This window comes from Talpa europaea (assembly GCF_964194135.1).
Source record: "Talpa europaea genome assembly, chromosome: 1".
Taxonomy (NCBI): Eukaryota; Metazoa; Chordata; class Mammalia; order Eulipotyphla; family Talpidae; genus Talpa; species Talpa europaea.
Window position 1 is genome coordinate 29,141,226 of NC_140073.1, and position 24,038 is coordinate 29,165,263.

The following is a 24,038-nucleotide window of genomic DNA, read 5'->3' on the forward strand; positions in this document are numbered from 1 at the left end:
TAAATGCATATTACTAAGTGAAACAGGTCTATCTATAAAGACTACATATTGCATGATTCCAAGTAAACGACATTCTGGAAAAGGTAAAACTATAGAGACATTAAAATGATTAGGGGCTACTGGAGTGGGAGGGATGCATAGATAATCATCAGAGAATTCACCACACAGGATTTGGGGCAGCAGGAATATTCCATATAATACAGTAATGGTGAATATATGTCATTATACTTTTGTCCAAACCCATGGAATGTATGACACCAAGAGTGACTCTTAATGTACCTATGGACTTTGGGTGCTAATGATGTGTCAATGTAGGTTTGTTGACTATAACAAGTGTCCCACTCTCTTGTACTTTCTACTCAAATGAAACTGAAACTGATCTAAAAATTGAAGTCTATGAAAAAGTAAATGATTTATAATTCTTTAAGAATCCCAAAAGTTTCATAAAGGAGGAAAATACAGGAAGTTAAAAAACAAGTGCATTCTTTCCATTTTTTATATCTATTGGGTCTAATTATGCATCCATATGGGAATCATTATCTAAATGCTATGCTACTATAAAAAGCTTCTGTTCTTTCAGCTAATCGTTTACGTATCAGTAGGCAGCTATTGGCTTCAAAATATTCCCAAAGTCTACTCCTACATTTTGAAACTCAGTTAATTGAGGAAACGATCTTAAAATGTTAAATAGAAATTTAATTTGGTTCAATTCAAACAATCTTTATTAAATCACAAGTCTATACCAGTTGTAACATGGCAAGTGTGGACTAAAAGACAAAAAAGCTGAGAAGTTCCATTCTGGAGACTTCTGAGAGTCTCTGAAAATAGACTTAAAATTATAATATGGTAATGATAAGTTTAAATATTTAAATAATTTAAATTAGTTCTTTGGGAAATTTAAGGATGTTCATTTAACTGGGGAGGGACTGAATGGGCATCATATTGGGAAGCCTTACAGAGGAGCAGACATTTACAGAATGAAAAGCATTCAAGTGCTAACCAGGACAAACTGAAGGGTAGTATATCCCACTGAGTGGAACATCTGATAGAGATTTAAACAAGCATGGATTTTACAGTTGAGCAGAGGGTGCATGTGGAAGAGAAAGGAGTCCAGAAATGTAGACTCTGACAGGGTCTTCCAAGGCTAACAAGAACAGCTAATACTGTAATCTCAACCAGAGGTTATAAGCTCAGATGCACAGAGGTGATCATACCTCTTAAGTAAAAGAATAAAGTATCTGTCTCTGGGAGACTATAAAGAGTAGCGGGGGTTGTGAAAAACTTAGAGCTCATGCTATGACCAGAAGAGGTAGTCATCATATCTATTTGGTTCTAATTCATTATTACCAAAATTCAGTCCTAATGTTTTCCAGATTTCAAAAAGTTTTAAAATCTGGATATTTTAATGTGAAAATCCCTTGATTTTGAGCAATGAGATCTATAGGCAAATGCAGCTGGTTTCAGTTTTAATCTCACAGTTGAGAATGGGGAGTAATAAAAAAAAACCTAGTATTTTAAAATAAGAAGTAACCTAAGTACATATACTCTGGAAAAATGTGACAATTGTTGTCAAGGATGGATTGAGGGAATAAAGAGAAAAATTAGGTTATTTTAAGAAAACAAACAGTGATTTCCTTTTCTTCTGCTATTTGCATCTTGAAACATTCCTAGATCACAGTTGTGGTAGCAAGCTGGAATTGAATGAAAAGAAATCTGTGTGTGCCTGTGTGTGTGTGTGTGTGTGTGTGTGTGTGTGTGTGTGTGTGAATATGAAAGATTTCTCAAAGAGAGAAAGGAGTATTGGCCATTTAGTGTGATAATCTTTTACATTCTCAACAAAGTTGGGGCCTCCCCTGGTGGCGCAGGTGGTTGAGCACCATGCTGTGAAGCTGTCCACAGCCTCTGCAGAGCCTGTTTGATCCCAGCCAGCCTGTGAGATGGTGCAGCAGACCTCTCCTGTCTCACCCACTGCTCCCCTCAGCAGTGTATTTCAGTCAGTCTGCCTATTCTGTTCCTCGCTCTGTCTCTCGTGAATCCTTTCACCCTCCCACACCTCTGGCCTGTACCCCAGTTCTTGTATAACATAAATAAATAAATATTTAAAAAACAGTTCTCAACAAAGTTAATACTAATTATAAAGTAATTATAGCTCACAAATATTGATGACATTTAGAAAATGTTTATCAGTTGTCTGTGTCCCTTCTACAAAGAGTTATCTAAGGAAATAGACAAGAAAACTATTAAAACATGTCTTGAATTTTTCATATTCAATAAATATTTTCTGCATTTTAAGGTACAGTAAATTACATGTATTGGCAGCAAATTTTGAGCTCCCAGAGTCACTAGATTCTGATATTTTATTTTTAATTTTTCCTGAATATCACAACTTTTACTCTTAATACACTTAATACACACTTAGCAGAAAATATTCCAAAAATTTAGAGGTGAAAGTTCTCTCATGTTCAACCCACTAAAAACTGTTATGGTTAAAAATCTCATGTATTTCATTAAAACTACTTTTGGGTACCCATCTGTAAATATTCAACAAAGGAAAGCTTCTTCAGAAGTCTAAAAATTTTTTCTATGTGTGTGAATTCCAGGAAAATGAATTTATTTTAGTGGCTAACACATATCTAAACACTTTTTGAGCAAATACTATTTTTTTACCTTTTTTTTAAGTAACTTCCCTGAACTTCAGACTTGGGGCACACTGGAAATGCCCATCAATTGACTGATGATATCTCCCTAAATTCTCAGTAAGGCTAAAACATGAGAGTTAAACATTTAGTAATTCAAATGGAAAGGCTTCTACCTTGAACCTGCAAATCACTGCACTAAGACAGTGACTAAGAATAGTTACCTAATGTATTTAAACTTTGGGAATTACAGTTTATTATTTGTAACAAATTTTAAGATTAAATGTTTTAGAAAATGGCTAATATCAATCCTAGACAATAGCTTAACTCCAATTAATGCTATTTTTTTTTTCAAATCTGTCTACTTTCTGGTCTATATATAGAAAACACTTTGATGGTGAGAACTGAAAAGTAATTATATCATCACATCTGTAATTACTGGAGTTAGTCCACATATATAGGGGAAAAATTAAAACATTTGTAGGGTGATTTCATTGCAATGTGTTTCTCCCCCATCCTTCAATATTTTTCATTACATTACACATTCACCCCCATTTTCCACGCTCTAATCAGAGTATACTTTTCAAATGGCAAATTAATTTTCCAATGCTTTTAGGACAAAGATAGAGTTCCTTCATACATGGCATCGTTGGTTTGGATCAGCTTGTCTCCTATCTGCTGACAGAGCACTGGATTCCCCTTTTCTCCTACAGCCACATTAGCTTTTGCTCCCACTGCTGTATAGTCCCCAAAAGCCCTCCCAGCTGTGTGTAAAGCCCTCACACACAACTGTTCTCTCTACCCTCTCATACCTATTTGTCTGATTAACTTCCAATCCCAGATGAAGAATCACTTATCCCAAAATACCCCCCCCACACACATGCTTGCTTATAAATGGTTAAAATCCACATTGTTCAAATACTCTGGCTGCAGCATCCCTGCACGTTATGAATTGAATGGCAACTCACTCTCTCCAGAGAGTTTAATTACATGGGGGATGGAAGAGTGTGTGATTTTGGTCACCATTTATACCCAGCACCTATTATAATACCTATCAAAAAGTACTTATGTGGTATTTGTCGAATAAATACAAATAAATAAATTAGGCCTACATTACCTCCACTGGGGTAGAGAAGAGGGAAGCAGGTAGCAGAACGTAGTATTTACAAGCAGACCCACAGGAGTGAGTCTGCCTGGGTTTGAATCCAGGATTTTCACTTATTAATAGTGTGACTTCAGGCAAGTAACTCAACATCAGTTGTGGGATGGTATAATACTAGTGTCTGTATCATATGGTTGCTGTGAGGGATGACTTTACATGGGAAGTTCCTGAAATAATGTCTAGCACAACGTAATATTTAAATATGCATTGGTTAGAAAATGGAAATGAAGGGAAATCTTAAAAAATGATAAAAGAAATTCAGCCTGTGGCTTCAGTGAACCTAGGAGATCTTCCTTGAAAGATACTTTATACAGGTGGTCAGGGAAGTCCTCAGTGAAAATACCACATTAAACAGAGGCCTGAAGGGAGTGAGGAATAAATTAGATACATACCTGAGGAAAGAATAAGGGAGAAAAGTAAAGGCAAAGGCCCTGTGGTAGGTGGGACCTGCTTGTTGAGTTCCAATGAATAAACAGGAAGTTATTTAGAGGCAGCAAAGTGGAGTGAGGGAAAAGTCAGGAGAAATGAGGTCAGAGCAGAGTATATAGCAACTTGTGGGTTGTTGTAAAGATTTTGGCTTTTATTCCAAGTGAAGCTGACTTTGGAAAATTTTAAACTAGAAAATGTTACAATCTGATTTAAGTTTTAAATTATTTGGTGATTTAATCCATGTAAAAAGCTTACCCTGACTGGCAAAGCATAAGTACTTAGTAAATGTTTACTTTAGTGCCCTGTCACAATTCTGAAAAAAAGTTCAGATATTTACTTTTCTTTTACTTTCAATCTTTAAGCAATGTTTAAATATAGCAAATATGGTAACATGGAATAAAATATAGTTTGGTTCTTCATTTACAGCTTATAATATATGTCTACTTGTATACTTGTATATTTGCATATACATTTATTACATAGGTAGAAATATAAAGATTACTCTTTCCTGCAGTAGTTATCCCAATACACTTTGTTTTAAATATTTTAGTTCTGAGATTTATATATTTATAACAATATTCCTAGGTTGTGATCACCTAGAACAAGAGTTCTTGGTCTGGGAGAAACATGAACTTGAAATGACCAAAAATATTTCTTTCATTCTTCTCTAATTGCATGCTACTCTTCTTGTTATTATGAATGCATTCAAAACTATAATAGCTTTCTCATGAACAGAAATCATAGACATTACAAATGGGTGAGCTATCTGGGAATATTTGGGTTCCTTTCTCCTCTATTTTAAAATTACAATATTTATTAGAACCAATGCTAGATTAATAAAAAATAAGCAAGTATATTGTTTAATTTTAATTTTTAAATACTTATTTCTAATAATGTGATAACTGTATTTTAGTATAATTGATTCTGTTTATTTTATGTTGGTAATGTTGCATTGTTTAAGGTTTTATAAATCATCATTATAAGAAATGGGCCACAAGTTCCACCCAGTTGTGAAAGGGGGCATAGTATTTTTGATCTACAAGGAAAATTCTATGGCTTAATTGGCTTAATGCCATTCGTAATATCTAGTAAAAATAGACTCGCAAGAGATTTCCTGAAGTTATCCAGAACTTAGTTTTTTTACTCCCATTATAAGATTTTGTTCTTCCTTTTCACATTGAAGGTTTAATTCTTAACAATTGTGGATTGAGCAAGGTTTTTGTTTTTGTTATTTTTCTTTGGGCTTCAGGATGAAGTTGCTACATTATTTATTTCTCATATGAACCACTGACGCTAGCAAGGCATGCATTAGACAAGTCACCTAAGCCGGTGTGAAATTAGACATGACTAGCCAAGGAATATAAACATATGTACACAGTAGAGAGCTTCATGCGTGAGGTGTGATGCATTTTCAAACTGCTAAGTTAAACAATTGAAGGTATTCATGTAGCTGGCTCCTAAAAGCATAAGATACAGTTGAAGAGTTCTATATACTCTAAACGCAATTACCTCATCTAAAAAACATTATGCCATTACTCTGTAATGTACCACTACCACATACCTTGGACCACACACATAAATATAGTAAGTACTTATATTTTAAATCACTAAGAAACCTTCAGACATTCTTAAACGAAACAGCAACTCTTTCCCCTGATTTTCACTCCCTTAAAAAAGGCTCTTATTTATAAAATCTGTGAATGTTCTCCTTCAAGAAATGGCATGCATATTCAATACTGTTTAAATGACCTGAATTTCTCCAAAGCATTTAGTAACAGTTCATTTTTAAATAATTAATTTTCTATTTTCCATATGGGGAGAATGACTTTTCTTGACATAGCAGTCTGTATCCACAGTACTTTGAAACAGCAGTGACCACAATTAGTGCTATCAAATATCATGAGAACACTTCCCCAGTTACACTTCTTTTACAATCTTGATGTGTGCCTGCCTGTGGTTAAATGCAGGATGTGAGCGTGTAAGGAGAAGAGATGATGTCATTGTGGAAACATTCGATTAGGTTTACTTTTATGCTCAGGGGGCAATGATCTGCTGGTGCTGTGAAATTATATAGATGAAAAGCATGTGTGTGTGTGTGCGTGTGTGAATCTCCTAGTTCTAATCCAGAAGTTGTTTTAATTGTTTTCATGCTTTTCTGGAATTGCAATTCAGTATGATTTATTTTTAGTCTTATGCTTCATATGACTTGAATGTAACCATTATTTAGACTACCAAACAATAGCTTACAGTTTGAGCTTTTGGAAGGAAAGAACTTATGAACAGTGCTGAAGAAGGGAGCTTTATAGCATATTCATGTAAATTTGCAGCCCCTGAAACCTGAAACCTTTCTAGGTTCAATGCTGTTACCTAGTCTTTCTCCTTCTCTTTCCCTCTTCTCTGGAATGAAAGGTTTTAGAAGAAAACAGAATAAGGCTAGAAATGCCTTCTCTCACTTCTCTTAGCTCAAAGAACTTACCAGAAACTCTAATATGAAGAGAACATTAGTTATGGTCGACAAGTAAGAAAGGAGCCAAACGTAAGAATAGATTATATTTTACTTTTGTAATTTGAATTCTGAAATTGTTTTGACTTGTCATTTGGTTCTTTCTGCACAAAAAAGAAAGCCATCTCAAACATGAGTGTTTGTCACAAAGGTTAACTTCATGCTTTGCATGTGATTAGTTTCAATTTATCTGGGACCTATACACTTGGCCAAATAATTATATTTGGCAAAACTACATTATGGTTTTGCTTAACTTCTACTTTCATCCACAGATAATTCAACAAGATGTATAATATTTTTAAATTTTTCCTAAAGAACCTCAGTCCTCCTTAGAAACAGCCTTTCTCTGTCATTCAAAAGTGGCAATTCTGAAGGGGCGGAGCAACATGGCGGCGAGGAGACGCTGCGAGTAAGATCTCCCATTAAAAAAAGTTAATAGGGAGGAAAAGCGGCAGGTCCCAGTGAGAACTGGGACACGGAAGATAAACGGACGACTCCAGCAAACTGCCCGAAGAAGAAAGTTGCCATAAAAGAGGACGAGAAGGGAGGGAAGCGCAGAACCCTGCTCCCCTCCCCCGCCCACAGAGGCGGCACTCTCCGACCGGCAGAGACCAGGGAAACAACAAACCAAAACGCCCAACAAGAAAAACGGATGCAGCAAGCGGGACTGTGAGTGGAAAGGAACTATTTCAGCCACCACACCCCGTGAACGGGAGCTGAGGCGAACCCTGCAGGATCCGCCGCGGAGGTGAGCTCCACGCGCCATTAAAAAGAGAGCCCCGCCCCCCCAGGAGGAGACCAGCACCAGCACACAGCCCCGGCCGCCCGGTAAGCTTGCGCGAAAGCGGCGCTCGGATTGCAGCTGCCCAGGCCCCTGCGCCTGCGACCTAGGCTTGCGGGGAGACGGCGGGGGCCCTCCCTGAGTGAGCAGGAACAAGGTGCCCAGGCAGGGGAGCAGGATTCAAAAGGCGCCATTCCCGCGCCACTGATCTGGGCTACAGCCCACGTCCTGGAACTGAGGGCTTTGGAACTGAGACCCGGGCGAGGCCCTCCCTGAGTGAGCAGGAACAAGGCGCCCAGGCAGGGGAGCAGGATTCAAAAGGCGCCATTCCCGCGCCACTGATCTGGGCTACAGCCCGCGTCCTGGAACTGAGGGCTTTGGAACTGAGACCCGGGCGAGGCCCTCCCTGAGTGAGCAGGAACAAGGCGCCCAGGCAGGGGAGCGGGATTCAAAAGGCGCCATTCCCGCGCCACTGATCTGGGCTACAGCCCGCGTCCTGGAACTGAGGGCTTTGGAACTGAGACCCGGGCGAGGCCCTCCCTGAGTGAGCAGGAACAAGGCGCCCAGGCAGGGGAGCAGGATTCAAAAGGCGCCATTCCCGCGCCACTGATCTGGGCTACAGCCCGCGTCCTGGAACTGAGGGCTTTGGAACTGAGACCCGGGCGAGGCCCTCCCTGAGTGAGCAGGAACAAGGCGCCCAGGCAGGGGAGCGGGATTCAAAAGGCGCCATTCCCGCGCCACTGATCTGGGCTACAGCCCGCGTCCTGGAACTGAGGGCTTTGGAACTGAGACCCGGGCGAGGCCCTCCCTGAGTGAGCAGGAACAAGGCGCCCAGGCAGGGGAGCGGGATTCAAAAGGCGCCATTCCCGCGCCACTGATCTGGGCTACAGCCCGCGTCCTGGAACTGAGGGCTTTGGAACTGAGACCCGGGCAGAGGCCCTCCCTGAGTGAGCAGGAACAAGGCGCCCAGGCAGGGGAGCGGGATTCAAAAGGCGCCATTCCCGCGCCACTGATCTGGGCTACAGCCCCGTCCTGGAACTGAGGGCTTTGGAACTGAGACCCGGGCGAGGCCCTCCCTGAGTGAGCAGGAACAAGGCACCCAGGCAGGGGAGCGGGATTCAAAAGGCGCCATTCCCGCGCCACTGATCTGGGCTACAGCCCGCGTCCTGGAACTGAGGGCTTTGGAACTGAGACCCGGGGCACGAAATTAGGGGCGTGGGTTCCCCACGACGGTGGGGCACAAGGCAGACACAGCACCCCAAAGCCGTTGAGGTGTACCCTACCATCCCCGCTCTGCTCCCTGTCCCACGGGGTGGAAAATCAGCTCCCCAAGGGCTCTAGGAGAGATCTCTGGTGCCACCTAGCGACTTGACCCCAGCACAGGCTACTGAAGGAGCTAGTGGCCAGCTGGGGAGTTAGCCCACACCGGGCCCCTTCTGAACAAGTAGTCTGAGCCCACAGGGAGAGCGAGCACCCACAGCCGGGGCAGACCAGGCGCGCAGAAGAGTGTGCCTGAGACCAGAAGCGCAGGGAGTGTGTCCCACATCACCATTTTAGAACAGGGACATTTCTTCAGTAAAGACTACCTGCAGAAGGCTTCCTCAGGAGCCAGAGGTGAGCGGGGGAAGTTCGCCCACGCCAGACCGCCTCTGGCCTGCAGTCCAAGCCCAGAGGGAAGCAGGAACCCACCGCCGGGGCAGACCAGGCGCACAGGGGAGTGTGTCCCCACATCGGCATTTTAGAACAGGGACCTTTCTCCAGTAAAGGCTGCTTGAAACTGACAGATGACTCCTGGAAGAACCAGAGGGGAACAGAGAAGCCCACCCAAGATGCCGGCAAGTCCCAACAACACAGTGTCCCAACGCATACGGCAAATTAGAAAACAGACAGTAGGGAGGAGAAGAACCACACGCAACCTAGCAACTCTCCAGAGAAAAAGCACACCACAAAAAGAAAGCCAGCCCCCAGATTGCAACGACAATAACTTGGAAGAATTTCTGAGCCTTCCAGAAAGAGAATTTAAAATTGCCGTGATTAAAAAACTGACAGAAGTCATAAAGGAAAACAATGATAAGGGAAAAATAATCAACGATCAGAAGAATGCGATTGAGTCCCTAGAGAGGGAAAACAATGGTCAGAAGAAAGAAATTGAGTCCCTAAAGAGGGAAGTAAAAGAAATGCAGGAGATCAAAGAATTAATGGAAGAACTAAAGAATTCTGGGAAAAGCAATGAAAGCAGAATAGATGAAATGGAAGAACGAATAAGTAATCTTGAAGACACAGAAATAAAAAGAACCAAAACAGAAAAGGAAAGAGAAGTACGAAGGAAAAAGAACGAAGAAAGACTTCGGGAACTATCTGACTCCATGAGGAAAGGAAATATAAGAGTTATAGGAATACCAGAAGGAGAGGAGAGAGATGTAGGAACCGAGAAAATATTCAAAGAGATAATTGAAGAGAACTTCCCAAATGTGAAGAAGGAGCTGAAAATTGATATACAAGAAGCAAGAAGAACACCAAACTTCCACGACGAAAGGAAAAATACAGCAAGACACATAATAGTAAAGCTCCCAAGAATCCAGGACAAGGAAAAAATAATGAAGCTGGCAAGAGGGAAGAAACAGATAACATTCAAAGGAAAACCAATCAGGCTGACATCAGACTTCTCCGAAGAAACACTACGGGCAAGGAGAGAGTGGAGGGACATAGTCAACAGACTCCAAGAAAACAGATGCCAACCAAGAATACTCTATCCCGCAAAGCTCTCCTTCCTCTTTGAAGAAAGAATATGGACCTTCCCAGAAAAACAGAAACTCCGGAATTTCATTGCAACTAAACCCCCACTCCAAAAAATACTACAAGGAGTCCTAAAGCCAGAACCTCAGAGCGACGAATAACAATGAAAGAAGGCCAAAAAAAAAAAAAAAAAGTTATTAAAAGAATAAATAAATAAAATCAAAGGAAAGACAAACACAATGGCAAATACAGATGTTAACATATCAATATTAACTCTAAATGTAAATGGACTAAACTCTTCAATAAAAAGACACAGAGTTGCAGCCTGGATTAAGAAACAAAACCCAACCTTTTGCTGTCTCCAGGAAACACATTTAGGTACAAAAGATAAAAATAGGCTCAAAGTTAAAGGATGGAAAACAATCCTACAAGCAAATGGACCAAAAAAGAAAGCAGGAACAGCTATACTTATATCAGATAAAACAGATTTCAAACTCAAAAAGATAAAAAGAGACCCCAATGGTCACTACATTATGATCAAGGGGACAATACTTCAAGAAGAAATAACACTCATTAACATATACTCACCAAACGAAGGAGCACCAAAATATATCAGACAACTGTTGTCCTCTCTGAAAACAGACATCAGAGAAAACACATACGTAGTGGGAGACTTCAACACATCACTATCAACAATGGATAGATCAACAAGACAAAATATAAGTAAAGAAACCAAAGCTCTAAATAAAGACCTAGAGCAATTGGGCTTAACAGACATCTATAGAACACTAAACCCCAAAAAAATGGAGTACACATTTTTCTCAAGCGCACACGGATCATTCTCCAGGATCGATCACATACTGGGGCACAAGACAAACATCAACAGATACACCAAGATTGAAATCATATCAACCATCTTTTCTGACCATGAAGGCATCAAACTAGAAATAAACCATAAAAAGAAGGCAAGGAACTTTCCTACCTCATGGAGATTAAAAACCACACTACTGGAAGACCATTGGACTAATGAGGAGATCAAAGAAGAAATTAAAAAATTTTTTGAATTGAACGACAAGGAGGACACCAATATCCTAAATGTATGGGATGCAGCAAAAGCAGTAATAAGAGGAAAATATATAGCAATAGAAGCTCACATCAAGAAACAAGAAAGAACGCAAAGAAACAACCTAATCTCGAAGCTCAAAGATCTAGAAAAAGAACAACAAAAAAACCCCAAAACCAGTAGAAGAAAAGAAATAATAAAAACCAAAGCAGAAATAAATGAAATTGAAACTAAAAAAACAATCCAAAAGATCAATGAAACCAAGAGCTGGTTCTTTGAAAAAATCAATAAAATAGACAAACCCCTAGCCAGGCTCACAAAGGAAAAAAGGGAGAAAGCACAAATAAACAGGATCATCAATGAAAGAGGAGAAATCACAACGGACACAGCAGAAATCAAAAGAATAATCAGTAACTACTATGAACAGTTATATGGAAACAAGTTTAACAATCTAGAGGAGATGGACAAATTCCTACAACTCTACAATCACCCAAAGCTAGATAAAGAAGAAATAGAACACCTAAACAGACCAATTACAATTAGCGAAATTGAAATGGTAATCAAAAACCTCCCCAAAAACAAAAGCCCAGGACCTGATGGATTTACAAATGAATTCTACCAAACATTCAGAGACGAATTAGTGCCTATCCTTCACAAACTCTTCCAAAAAATTGAGAAGGAAGGGACAATACCAAACACGTTCTATGAAGCCAACATTACACTAATACCAAAACCGAACAAGGACAACACAAAAAAGGAAAACTACAGGCCAATCTCCCTAATGAACACTGATGCAAAAATCCTCAATAAAATTTTAGCTATCAGAATCCAACAATGTATCCATAAGATAATTCACCACGACCAAGTTGGATTCATTCCAGGGGCACAAGGATGGTTTAACATCCGAAAATCAATCAACGTTATCCAACACATCAACAAAAAGAAATATAAAAACCATATGATAATATCAATAGATGCTGAGAAAGCTTTCGACAAAGTGCAACACCCATTCATGATAAAAGCCCTTGAAATTCTTGGGATACAAGGAACATACCTCAACATCATAAAGGCCATCTATGACAAGTCAACAGCCAGTATCATTCTCAATGGTGAAAAGCTGAAAGCAATTCCATTAAGATCTGGAACAAGACAAGGATGTCCACTCTCACCATTGCTTTTCAATATAATACTGGAAGTCCTAGCCAGGGCAATAAGACAAGAGAAAGACATCCAAGGAATCCAAATAGGAAAAGAAGAAGTCAAACTATCACTATTTGCAGACGATATGATATTATACATAGAGAACCCCAAAAACTCCACAGAAAAGCTAATTCAACTCATCAATCAGTTCAGTAAAGTGGCAGGATACAAAATCAACACGCAAAAGTCAGTAGCCTTCCTATACACAAACAATAAATCTGAAGAAGAAGAAATCAAAAAGACCATCCCTTTTGTTATTGAAACAAAAAAAATCAAATATTTGGGAATAAATCTAACAAAAGAAGTAAAGGACCTATACAAAGAAAACTATAAAACACTGTTAAAAGAAATAGAAGAAGACACAAAGAAATGGAGAGACATCCCCTGCTCATGGATTGGAAGAATAAACATTATTAAAATGGCCATCCTTCCAAAAGCAATATACAGATTCAATGCTATTCCAATCAAAATTTCAATGTCATTCTTCAAAGAAATAGAACAATTATTGATGAAATTCATATGGAATCACAAAAAACCCCGAATAGCCAAAGCTCTCCTGAAAAAAAAAGAAGGGAATGGAGGCATCAGACTCCCAGACTTCAAACTATACTACAAAGCCATAATCATCAAAACCGCATGGTATTGGAACAAGAACAGACATACAGACCAATGGAATCGAATAGAAAATCCAGAAATAAACCCACAGGTTTATGGTCAACTAATCTTTGACAAAGGAGCAAAGACTATGCATTGGAGCAAAGAAAGTTTGTTCAATAAATGGTGCTGGGAAAACTGGGTCGCTACATGCAAAAGAATGAAGCTTGACCACCACCTCACACCATACACAAAAATCAACTCAAAATGGATTAAAGAACTAGACATAAGACCTGAAACCATAAAATATATAGAAGGAAATATAGGCGAAACACTACGTGATTTGCACATCAAAGACATCTTTACAGACACATCACCCAAAGCTGTGATAGTGAAGGCAAAGATAAACAGCTGGGACTATATCAAATTAAAGAGCTTTTGCACAGCAAAAGAGACAATAACAAAAACAAAGAGAAACCCCACCAACTGGGAGAACATTTTTGCACCCAACACTAATGATAAAGGACTGATCACAAAAATCTGCAAAGAGCTGATGAGACTCAACAACAACAAAGAAAATAATCCAGTCAAAAAATGGGCAGAAGAGCTTAAAAGAAACTTCTCTGAAGAGGAAATGCAAATGGCCAACAGGCATATGAAAAAATGTTCAACATCACTTGTCATCAGGGAAATGCAAATCAAAACTACCATGAGATACCATCTTACACCAGTGAGAATGGCACATATTAAAAAAACTAGCAACAACAAATGTTGGCGAGGGTGTGGAGAAAAAGGAACTCTTCTGCACTGTTGGTGGGAGTGCAAACTGGTCCAACCACTGTGGAGAGCTGTGTGGAGATTTCTGGACCTACTAAACATAGAGCTTCCATATGACCCAGCAATTCCACTCCTAGGTATTTACCCAAAGGACACAGAAACATCAATTCCAAAGAACACCTGCACCCCTATGTTTATAGCAGCACTGTTTACAATAGCTAAGCTTTGGAAACAACCCAAATGCCCAAAAATAGATGACTGGATCAAGAAGATGTGGTACATATATACCATGGAATATTACTCAGCATTCAAAAAAGATAAACACATGCAATTTGCTGCAACATGGATGGCGCTGGAAGGGATCATGCTCAGCGAAATAAGCCAAAAAGAAAAAGAAAAATACCGGATGGTCTCACTCATAGCAGGAATCTAGAAAACTTAAATAAGGGACCAGGAAAATGAATAACTATAAGAAAGTGAAAATCAAAATCAACAAAAAACTATGAACCAGAGACACTTTTAGGGGGGCGGGGGCGGGAGGGGAGGGATTGGGGTCAGAATGGGGGGTGCAATTGTATGGGGAATATAACAATAAAATTTATAAAAAAAAAATAAATAAATAAAATAAAAGACATTGTTAAAAAAAAAAAAAAAAAAACAAAAGTGGCAATTCTATGATTCATTGAACATTAAAAATAATTTTGATTCTTATTTGTGATGATAAAATGATTAAAGGATGTAATGCTTGGCTAATAAGAATAATCAAATTAATGTATTGAAATCCACTTGAAAATTATTTGAATAGGCCCATATATAAGTTTATTAGGTATTGCAATGTGTGAGAAGATACTATGTTTTATAAAACTGCTATTATTATTTTAAATTTTGAGTTAGGAAGCAGTTGAGTTACATTTAAATTTTCCAAAAAACTGTGTTTAAAAAAACTATGTGTAAGAAAACTTTTCAGTGCATATCGTGATATGTAAAATATCATTCTAAATTCACATAATAAAATATTGTTGTTTATTTCTACTGTGGCTGCTTGAAATTTTTTTTCAAATCATCTGTAAGCTTGACCTAGAAAACTATGAGTTAGCATACAGATTACATTTATAACCTCCAAAACTTGTGCACATAAATATCCACAACAATTAACAATTCTCTTGTTTCTAGCATCAATATCAAATTTAAAAATAACACATAAGCAGGACTCATAAAATATTTGCAACTCACAAGATTTTATCTAATTTAAGGTTGCTAAAATGACTGGCTACACTCCATGCCCATGCAATCTCCTTTCTGAGTTATCCATTGGTTAATAGAAGAACAGATTTTTGACAGTCAATAGCAGCATTTACTGTTCTTTGTTCTTAAGTACTGGAATTCTCTTTCCCTCCTTCAGTTTTACAGAAACTGTTATTTTTATCTTGGTTGTTAAATAATGTTATGGGAGGTGGCTAATTACAGCCTCTGAGAAGAAACAAATGGTTGTTATATTCACGTTTCCCTCATCAACTACTTTATTTGACAAAAGGGGCAGATATTGAGGATAGATGCAAAAAACAAAACCCTAAAACCACTAGTTATCATTAATCTGATCCTAATTTTATTGGAACCATGGCAAATACTATAAACAGGCCTGAAAAATTATTTTCAAACTGAATGAAATATTTAGATTGTATGCTCATTTTTATCATCATTTTTACTTTCAGATAGTTCTTTGAACATAAATAATAATACATCACATAACTGTGTAACATCTACCATTAACTAAATGCTCAACTTCCTCCAGAATTCACTTAACTATTTTAGATCTCTATGGTCTATTACTGTCAACATTTTTAATTCCTCAGGCTTTTTTCTTCTCCCTAGCCATCCTAAAATCCTCCAATCTTCTGTTTTCTCCATTCCTTAAAAAGTCAACTTTGTTCTTTGTGCTTCTGAGAATCAAAGAGTTTTGAGCTAAGCAAAACCAGCAAAGGTAGGAATTTCAAAGTTGTTGATAATAAAAATAGTCAGGATTGACTGAAATTTACTGCTGAGGGGAGCAGTGGGCAAGAAAGGAGAGGTCTGCTGTGCCAAAAATAAAGTAAAACTAAAAATAATAAACATTCTAGTATTCTGTTTAATTGCACTCATTTAAAAAAAATAGTCAGGATTAAAAATGAATTACTGCTAGATCCACTGATAACAGCATTCTCAATCTACAAGTAAATATCTTTTTCGGGCCATTCATTTACATCTTTATTCAGCCAAAGCATATCTGCTAAACACCTGGATGTGAGGTATTAAGATTATTGTCTATACTGCACATCAACTCCAGTTCTGTGACATGACCTACAGAAACCATGGACATTTCAACATTGCATAAGAAATCAAAATCTTCTATTATGATATTTTGTTTATTTGATATTAAATAGCAGGAACAGTATGTAAATGTATATATTTTATGACCTTATAAAATATATACATTTATTCTCCAGAGTAGATAATAAATCCCATCAGAACCCAGGAGGAGGATTTTTCCAAATAAATGAACTTTATGGGTCCAAAGGTAGAGTCACATAGGAACATTACCTCCTTGTAAAGGATGGCATACAAATGTTTCCAGCTTACTATTGCTGTCTAATGGAGGGCGAATCTCTATGTTGGAAAACCAGGATGGAGACCTGGTCTCAAGTTTCCATGAGACCATAAAACATGAACTATTTATTTGAACTTAGTGTCAGATGATGAATTTGACTGTACCTGCAGTTGTGTTCAGCAGCTCTCTGTCAAGTAGAAGTGTCATATATGGAATTAGTTAAATGAGGCCTGAAGACCCAACTACATCCTATAAGCACATTAATTCACTCCCTTTCATGCCCACATTTTCACATTCCTGCTTTTTTTCTTATTCGGTCTTCACATACAGTCTATATCAATTTCCTATGAGTGACCACTGGTGGAAAACAAAAAGTCAACATCCATTTCATGACATACTGTGCTTTATGCCAACATTTATCACTGAAACAACATTGAAGCATATCCTCTAAAGAGTGTATAGAACAGAAACACTTTAATAAGAAAAACATTGAGACTTTTCATTGTCTCTGCTCTAGAGAAAGAAGATTGACCAGATAGTCAGGGACTTAAAAAAATGGTGATAAGGGAATTCAATTTTATACTGAAAAATAACTGACTGTAATATATTTAAAATAAAGATTTTTTACATTCTTTTTTAAAAATCCTAAGGAATTAGAGATTATCACTAACTATATTTTTTCCTCTTTTTGCCTCAGTCACAGGTAGCAAAATAATCCAAAAAAATATTTCCACATCATTCCACCTATATTTCCTCCATCTCAATATTCACTCTGTTGGTTTAAGATTAGTAGTATATTTGCATCTCAAAATCATGAATTTCTTATGGATTATATATCTATATATGATAATTTTATGTATAGCAAGTTATAAATGGCTCTAGATTAATCACAGCTAAGATTTTCTTTTCAAGAAAAAACTGATCACTTTTATTGTGCTTTCTTGTTCTGTCAGAAATAGCAGCAGTAAATACAAATTCCTGGATTTCTCTGAATTAAATCTTGGTCAGATTTTCTCTAAAGAAAACAAACTACTGATTTTTAAGGGGAAAAGCGCTAATCATCCTATTTAATTCCTGAATGGTATAACATCCTGAGGTATAGTTATCTTACGACTATGAGAATTAGGTATTATTAATAAGCAAATGTACCATAGGCATTCTATCTGACAAGGATGCTATTTCCCTCAAACAAGGACTGGATTCTACCTAAGATGGTGAATGTTCAGTTCCTCCCTAGGAGAATAATGTTAGTATTCTACTAGGTAACAGAAATCCTTTTTTTTTCTTTTCCCTTCATGAGCTTCAAACCTGCTCTAAGCATCCAGTGCTCTCTGAAGTCAAAGGAGGCTCTGAGCCAGGAAAATTATGATGTCTATGGTAGACTCTCAGAATAATTGAGACAAACGGAAAGGAGTGTTAAGAGGAAAACGAAGTTTGAACCCATCAAATAGCTTGCCCCTCGTTGATGCCCTGGTGTTTGAGAGAATCTTGCATGATGAGCAAGTCATGGCTGGTGGAAAAAGAACAGAGTAAATATGTAACAAGAAGTTTATATATAGTTTAACTCTATCTGGACCAGGAAGTGAAAATTTATACATCAACGTAGCACTGAATTAATTGGAGATGCCATCTTTGAATTGGGTAACTAAGGATCAAAATGTATAAAACCTAACCTTGGATTTACCACTTGTTTTGGTTCTCTCAACCTGAAATGATATTTGAAAACTTAGTTTTATTTAGATTTTTGCTTTAACAGTCCTTACTCCAAGAATATACACATTTATTGTTACGGTGAATTGATCATATTATGATAGCTATAACTAGGTAAAATCAAATCATATACTAAATTGGTGCACACTGGTCTCAAATGCTTTATACTAACTGCTACTTAATTCCTGAAGTCTAAAATATTAAATATGTAAACTCTTATTATATGTATTTAAATTTACTTTCAAATATTAAGAGTGTTTAAATCATTCTTAACAGACATACTTCACACATACCAGGCATCTCATCTAAGTTTCTAGGGAAAAAATAAAAAGGGTTTCTTGTGAAATAATTTTGAAGACTTTGGATGGGATCAAGTTTGTTGATTTATTTCAAAATAATTAAGTTTTTTTTTTTTTAAAGATTTATTTATTTATTTATACAAGCACTGGGTACAGTCAGAAGCGTGGGAGGGTGAGAGAGTTCACCAGAGCCAGAGCGGGGAGCAGAGCAGGCAGAAGGACCGAAGTACACTGCTGAGGGGAGCAGCGGGCGGCAGGAGAGGTCTGTGCGCCATGCGGGACCCTCCTCCAGTGGCCGGGGAGCAGCCGGGGATCGAACCGGCGCTGCAAGGCTGCGGGCAGCTTCGCAACCCCGCGCTCAACCGCTGCGCCACCAGGGAGGCCCCAAAATAATTAAGTTTTAACATCTCCCTAAACATATATTTCATTCATTTAGAGAAGGTATTGACCAGTTCATCTATCTTCACTATTATTGTATATAACTTCAAAATGTCCAGGTAGAAAATAACTCAACATGCACACATACGTATATGCACATGTACACTTACAAAAGCTAACTCATAAAAATATATTAAAAAAATATAAAGTAGCCTCCTTTTGATTTAAGGTGCATATTATTGGAAATCAGTTGTGAATATAAGTTCTGCCAAGGACACAGAAGGCAATTCAGTGAAGAGTAATTGTATCAACTGCTAACTCAGATTAAATTTGACTTTTTCAGCATTGAGATGAGATTATAATAGGTATTTTTAAACCTACATATGTTTAATTACCATAGTTGAGTTTGTTATTTGAGTTTGTTATTTGTAATGTTATCTGTTATCATTGAGACTGAGCAAATATATACCTATTTATTTACAAATATATACCTATATTATATAGGTATATATTTACAAATATATACCTATTTATATACAATAGCTATCACATTTACGAAGTACATTTTTTCCCCTTCTAGTTAATTCTAGTTGATCTAAAATTCTTATCAAAACCTCTTGACTCACTAAGGGAGGGAGATAAGATTGAGCTAGAGTATCTTTATGTAATGCTTTTGGAAGACATATGCAATTACCAATTCTATTTTATAGCTAAGGAAACTAAGGCTCTGACATATTCAATTAATAAGTAACAAAATGAGAACCCAAGCAAAATGTGGTGAACTCTAAGCCTTTAAATTATTGTTTAATGCTTGGAGAACTTACACTGGAGAATTCTATTCGTATAATTCTATTTATGGGTCTTCTTTTTTAAAAAATAAAAGTTTACCAAACAAAACCAGAAAACTGCACACTAGCCTTAGCAGAGTTGCTTATTTTTTGTTACTATGAAGAATCAAGATCTTAACATTGAGTTAATGATCTTCCTTTTCTCAGCAATAAGCAATATAAATACAGGTTTCAGGACTTATGCAATAAGAATATAATGCTCTCAAAAGTCTGAGCACACCACTTTCCCCCCATCTTAATTTATTTTATAGAGAACTTTCTATACAAATTGTCCTCCTATTAAACATTGTGTTTTCTCATCAGTAAGCTGAAGCAGAGACCAGTTACATTACAATGGAAAAGAGGAATGGATTTCTTTCAGTTCTAACATTACATTTCACATGAATAATTTTCATTAATAATCTCCTCATGTCTATGCCACCCCATAGTGAACCAAAACAAAATAGCACTAGAGTTGGATAAAGGATGTCTATGTCAAATTCTTGCCCAGTCATAACTAGTCAGGTGATCTTACAAGAAAGACCTAGTCTGTGTCTCTCCAATAGAGCGGATAAAATGACAGCAGTGATTCCCTAACTTTGCTGAACATTACATCACTTTCAGGGATTTTTAGAGATCCCAGTTCCCAAACACCCCATAGGAATCATATCAGAATGTCATTGGTCTGAGTATTTTTAAAGATACTCAGATGACTCCATTGTATAGCAAAGGATGGAGTCCACTGAATCAACATTTTCACAGAATTGCTTCCAAGATTTTATTGTCTTTAATTAATGCTATTTTAATCTTTTCTTAACCTCTTTTCCTTCTCTATTAAAATTAAGAAAGGTATCAACTATCTTGTTTCCTTCAAAATGTATCAAACATCACATTTTATTATGTGCTTGTAATTACCAGAAGAGAGTATCAGAACTAATGTGTAGAAATCTGATCATTCAAAAAGAAAACAATCTGCCCAAACCTATTTAGATGCTAGTACTTACTTAAAACAAATTAAAAAAACGTATTTCAGATATTTTGTTCCAATATTCTGCCATTCTGCCATAATAATCTATTTGGAAATAAAGACCTAATTAGTAAATCTTTCTTGGCTACATTTTATTCATTGCCTGAATGACATGTTATTTCTCTGCTAAATTTCTAATTAATACATCAGATTCAATATCTGTTTATACACAGTACTTGTTTAGTATGAGTGCAAAACGGTTATTTCTGGAAGCTTTTGTTTAATTAGAATTACCCAAAGTATTATGTAATTTATGTAATTAGAGTGCAAATAACATGTTACCTCATTTAAAATCATGCTCTGTGGTTTTCCTGTTAAAAGAGATACTACTACACATCCATTCACAACAAATTCTTTACATTAAACTCAATTTATAAGCTACTCAAACACATTTTATCTTCTGGCAGTGATTTTTGTCTTAGTATCTTTTACCTTTGTGGGTTTATTAGCATTCATGCTTTCTTTGAATTTCTCCTGCACACTTTCTGCAAGTTGACAGAGCAAAGCACCATTATCCAACTTCTCCATAAAGGTTTCTGCTGTAATCTCCTTCCCTGAGAAAACAAAAAGAAGCATTATAAAAACACAACCATCCCACAACACAAATACGACAATTATGCCAATATATTTGACACAGATTTTATCACCACAATTTTTATTCCAGCTGAGTTACATATCTGGAATAGAAACCCACAGGAGAGAGTTGTTTCTTTGGAGTTTTATATTTTCCTTTGGTTGTAGAATGTCAACATTTTATATTCTTATGATATATTTTTCAACTGCATGTAAGATTTATTTCACATTAAAAGCAGCAAGATGACATACCAGATGAAAAAATCCCACCATTTAGAGTTCAAAGGGGATTAAAAACCAACCAATTGATAATGTTCAAACCACCATTCTTCCCAATGACTATACTATTTGGCCTATGAGGTCATTCATTGCTCATCCTCAGTGGCCCATCCCATTGCTTTAGCCTGTAAGGCAAGGGCAAAAAGCAGAATTGGCATTTTGTGTTCCACGTATGTCTTTGATTACAAAAACGCAAAAGCTCTCTTTTCTTTAATTTGAAATTTGAAATATAGCCATAGTTTATTAAAGATCAACTACAAGGCCTCCCTGGTGGCCTAGGGGTTAAGGCTCAGTGCTACCACCGTGAAGTCCTGAGTTCAATCCTCAGGCAGGAATTGAACATATGGCGCAGCAGACCTCTCTTGACTCGCCCACTGCTCCCTTTAGCAGTGTATTTCAGTGGATCCACATTTTCTGCTCCCTACTCTGTCTCTGGTGAATCCTTTCACCATCACCCCTCCCATACCTTTTGCCTACAACTCAGTTCTTCCATGCAATAAATACATCTTTTTTTAAAAATCAGCAATTTCACTCCTAGGTATTTACCCAAATGACACAGAAACATTAATTCCAAAGGGCACCTGCACCTCTATGTTTATAGCAGCACTATTTACAATAGCCAAGTTATGGAAACAACCCAAATGCCCAAAAATAGATGACCGGATCAAGAAGTGTGGTACATATACACAATGGAATATTACTCAGCAATCAAAAAAGAAAAACACATGCAGTTTGCAGCAACATGGATGGAGCTAGAAGGGATCATGCTCAGTGAAATAAGTCAGAAAGAAAAAGAAAAATACCAGATGGTCTCACTCATAGCAGGGATTCAGAAAACCTAAATAACAGACCAGGAAAAAGACGAACTAATAAAAAGCAAAAATCAAATTCAACAAGCAACTATAAACCAGGGACATACTACGGGGACAGGGGCGGGGAGAGGAAGGATTAGGGTCAAAATAAGGGGGGGTGCGATTGTATGGGAAATATAACCAAGATGAAAATGCATACATTGTGCAAAAATGAAAACTGATGTAAGAATTATATAAAATAAAATATTATAAGAAAAAAAGAAAATATTTTATGTTGTATTTCTAAATAAATAAATAAAAATCAACTACTTTTGGCAACTTTAATACCATGGTGATACATAAAGCCGTATTTTCAAATTCTGTTGAATTCGTTTTCCTGATTAAGACAATATGGATAAAACTAATGTAAGTGATAAAGCCTCTAAGAAAACACTAGCTCCCTAACCACCTCCCTTCCTCCTGCAGTCTTGCACTATAGAATTATCAGGTTCAGATCTCTTCTTTCTCTCTTTTAACAACCATCCTCAAAGCTTAACCCATGGCTTTTATGAACGTGATTCACAATTGTTCATCCCTGACATTTAACTAACTGGCCAGCTAAAGGTTATTTTTATTCTTTCCTATATGTCCCCAAAGTATATTTTCTCTTTTATTTTTGTTTCTGTATGTTGTCACAGCTTTATTGTCTATATTTCACATACAATTCACACATTTAAAGTGTATCTTTTAATTACCTTTAGTATAATTATGGTGCAATCATTTTTGTAGCATTTTTGTCATTCCCAAAGGAAATCCTGGACACTTTCACTGTCATTCCTGACTTCTCCATTCCCTTAGCCTTATAAAACCACTAATTTGTTATGTAATTGTGTAATTCTCCACTGGAAAGAATTCAAATATTTTGAGAAATTCACATGATATTTCATTTTCTTCTTGTGTTTGACCTGAATTATTCAAATAAAGATACCAAAGTTTTCTTTGATTTGATTGCAAAAAAAAATAAAATAAAATAAAACCACTAATTTCCTTCTCATAAAACTCCCAGAACTCACCTCTGCCAAAGCACTCTCTTTTTCCTGGTTCTGTAATTCTCTAAATTTCAGAATATTTTCCTTTCCTGCATAAATTTCCTACAACTTATCAGTCACAAGTGCTGCATACTCAGTCTTTATTCCATTTATGATCTTATAATGATAACAAAAATTGTCATGATTGATACCTAAACTAATAAACACAAAAACCATGGTTCTTCCTTGCTGCCTCATCTTCTATCTCCAATATATACCTTATTCATTGGTAAAAATAATAGTGCTAACCACCACCCTCCCAGGTTCATTCTTCATCTTCATTGCACAGTCATTAATGTCCTTTAATTAAAAGATGAAATCTTCATCTGATCCTAGTATCCAAAAGCCTCCCCATTTGCCTCTATTCCACCTTCCTAACCCAGCATCCTTATAGCCTGCTTCTTGGTCTGCACCCTGCCTTCACAGTTCTGTGAGAACTACAGCCACACCTTCATTCCTGGCATATCCGCTTCCTGTACAGTCCTACCTTCTATCTACTTGGCCAATTTCTATTTCCCTTTAACCACAAATCCAGAAAGAGGTCCTCCCAGTGCACACTGATCTCCATTTGGTCATGCTCGTCAATACCATTCACTTATCT

At 37.2% G+C, this 24,038-nt stretch overlaps 1 protein-coding gene across 2 annotated transcripts in view; it reads right to left on the reverse strand.

Annotated features, from left to right (window-relative positions):
• The window catches only part of GAS2 (growth arrest specific 2), a gene marked incomplete at both ends in the record, with an annotated part of 114,337 nt that overhangs the window by 82,253 nt on the left and 8,046 nt on the right, over window positions 1-24,038 (reverse strand). For both annotated transcript variants that reach the window (XM_084255407.1, XM_084255406.1), the window contains one exon: window positions 21,139-21,260. In XM_084255407.1, the coding sequence (XP_084111533.1) occupies window positions 21,139-21,260 (122 nt within the window). The remainder of the gene's footprint in view (window positions 1-21,138; window positions 21,261-24,038) is intronic.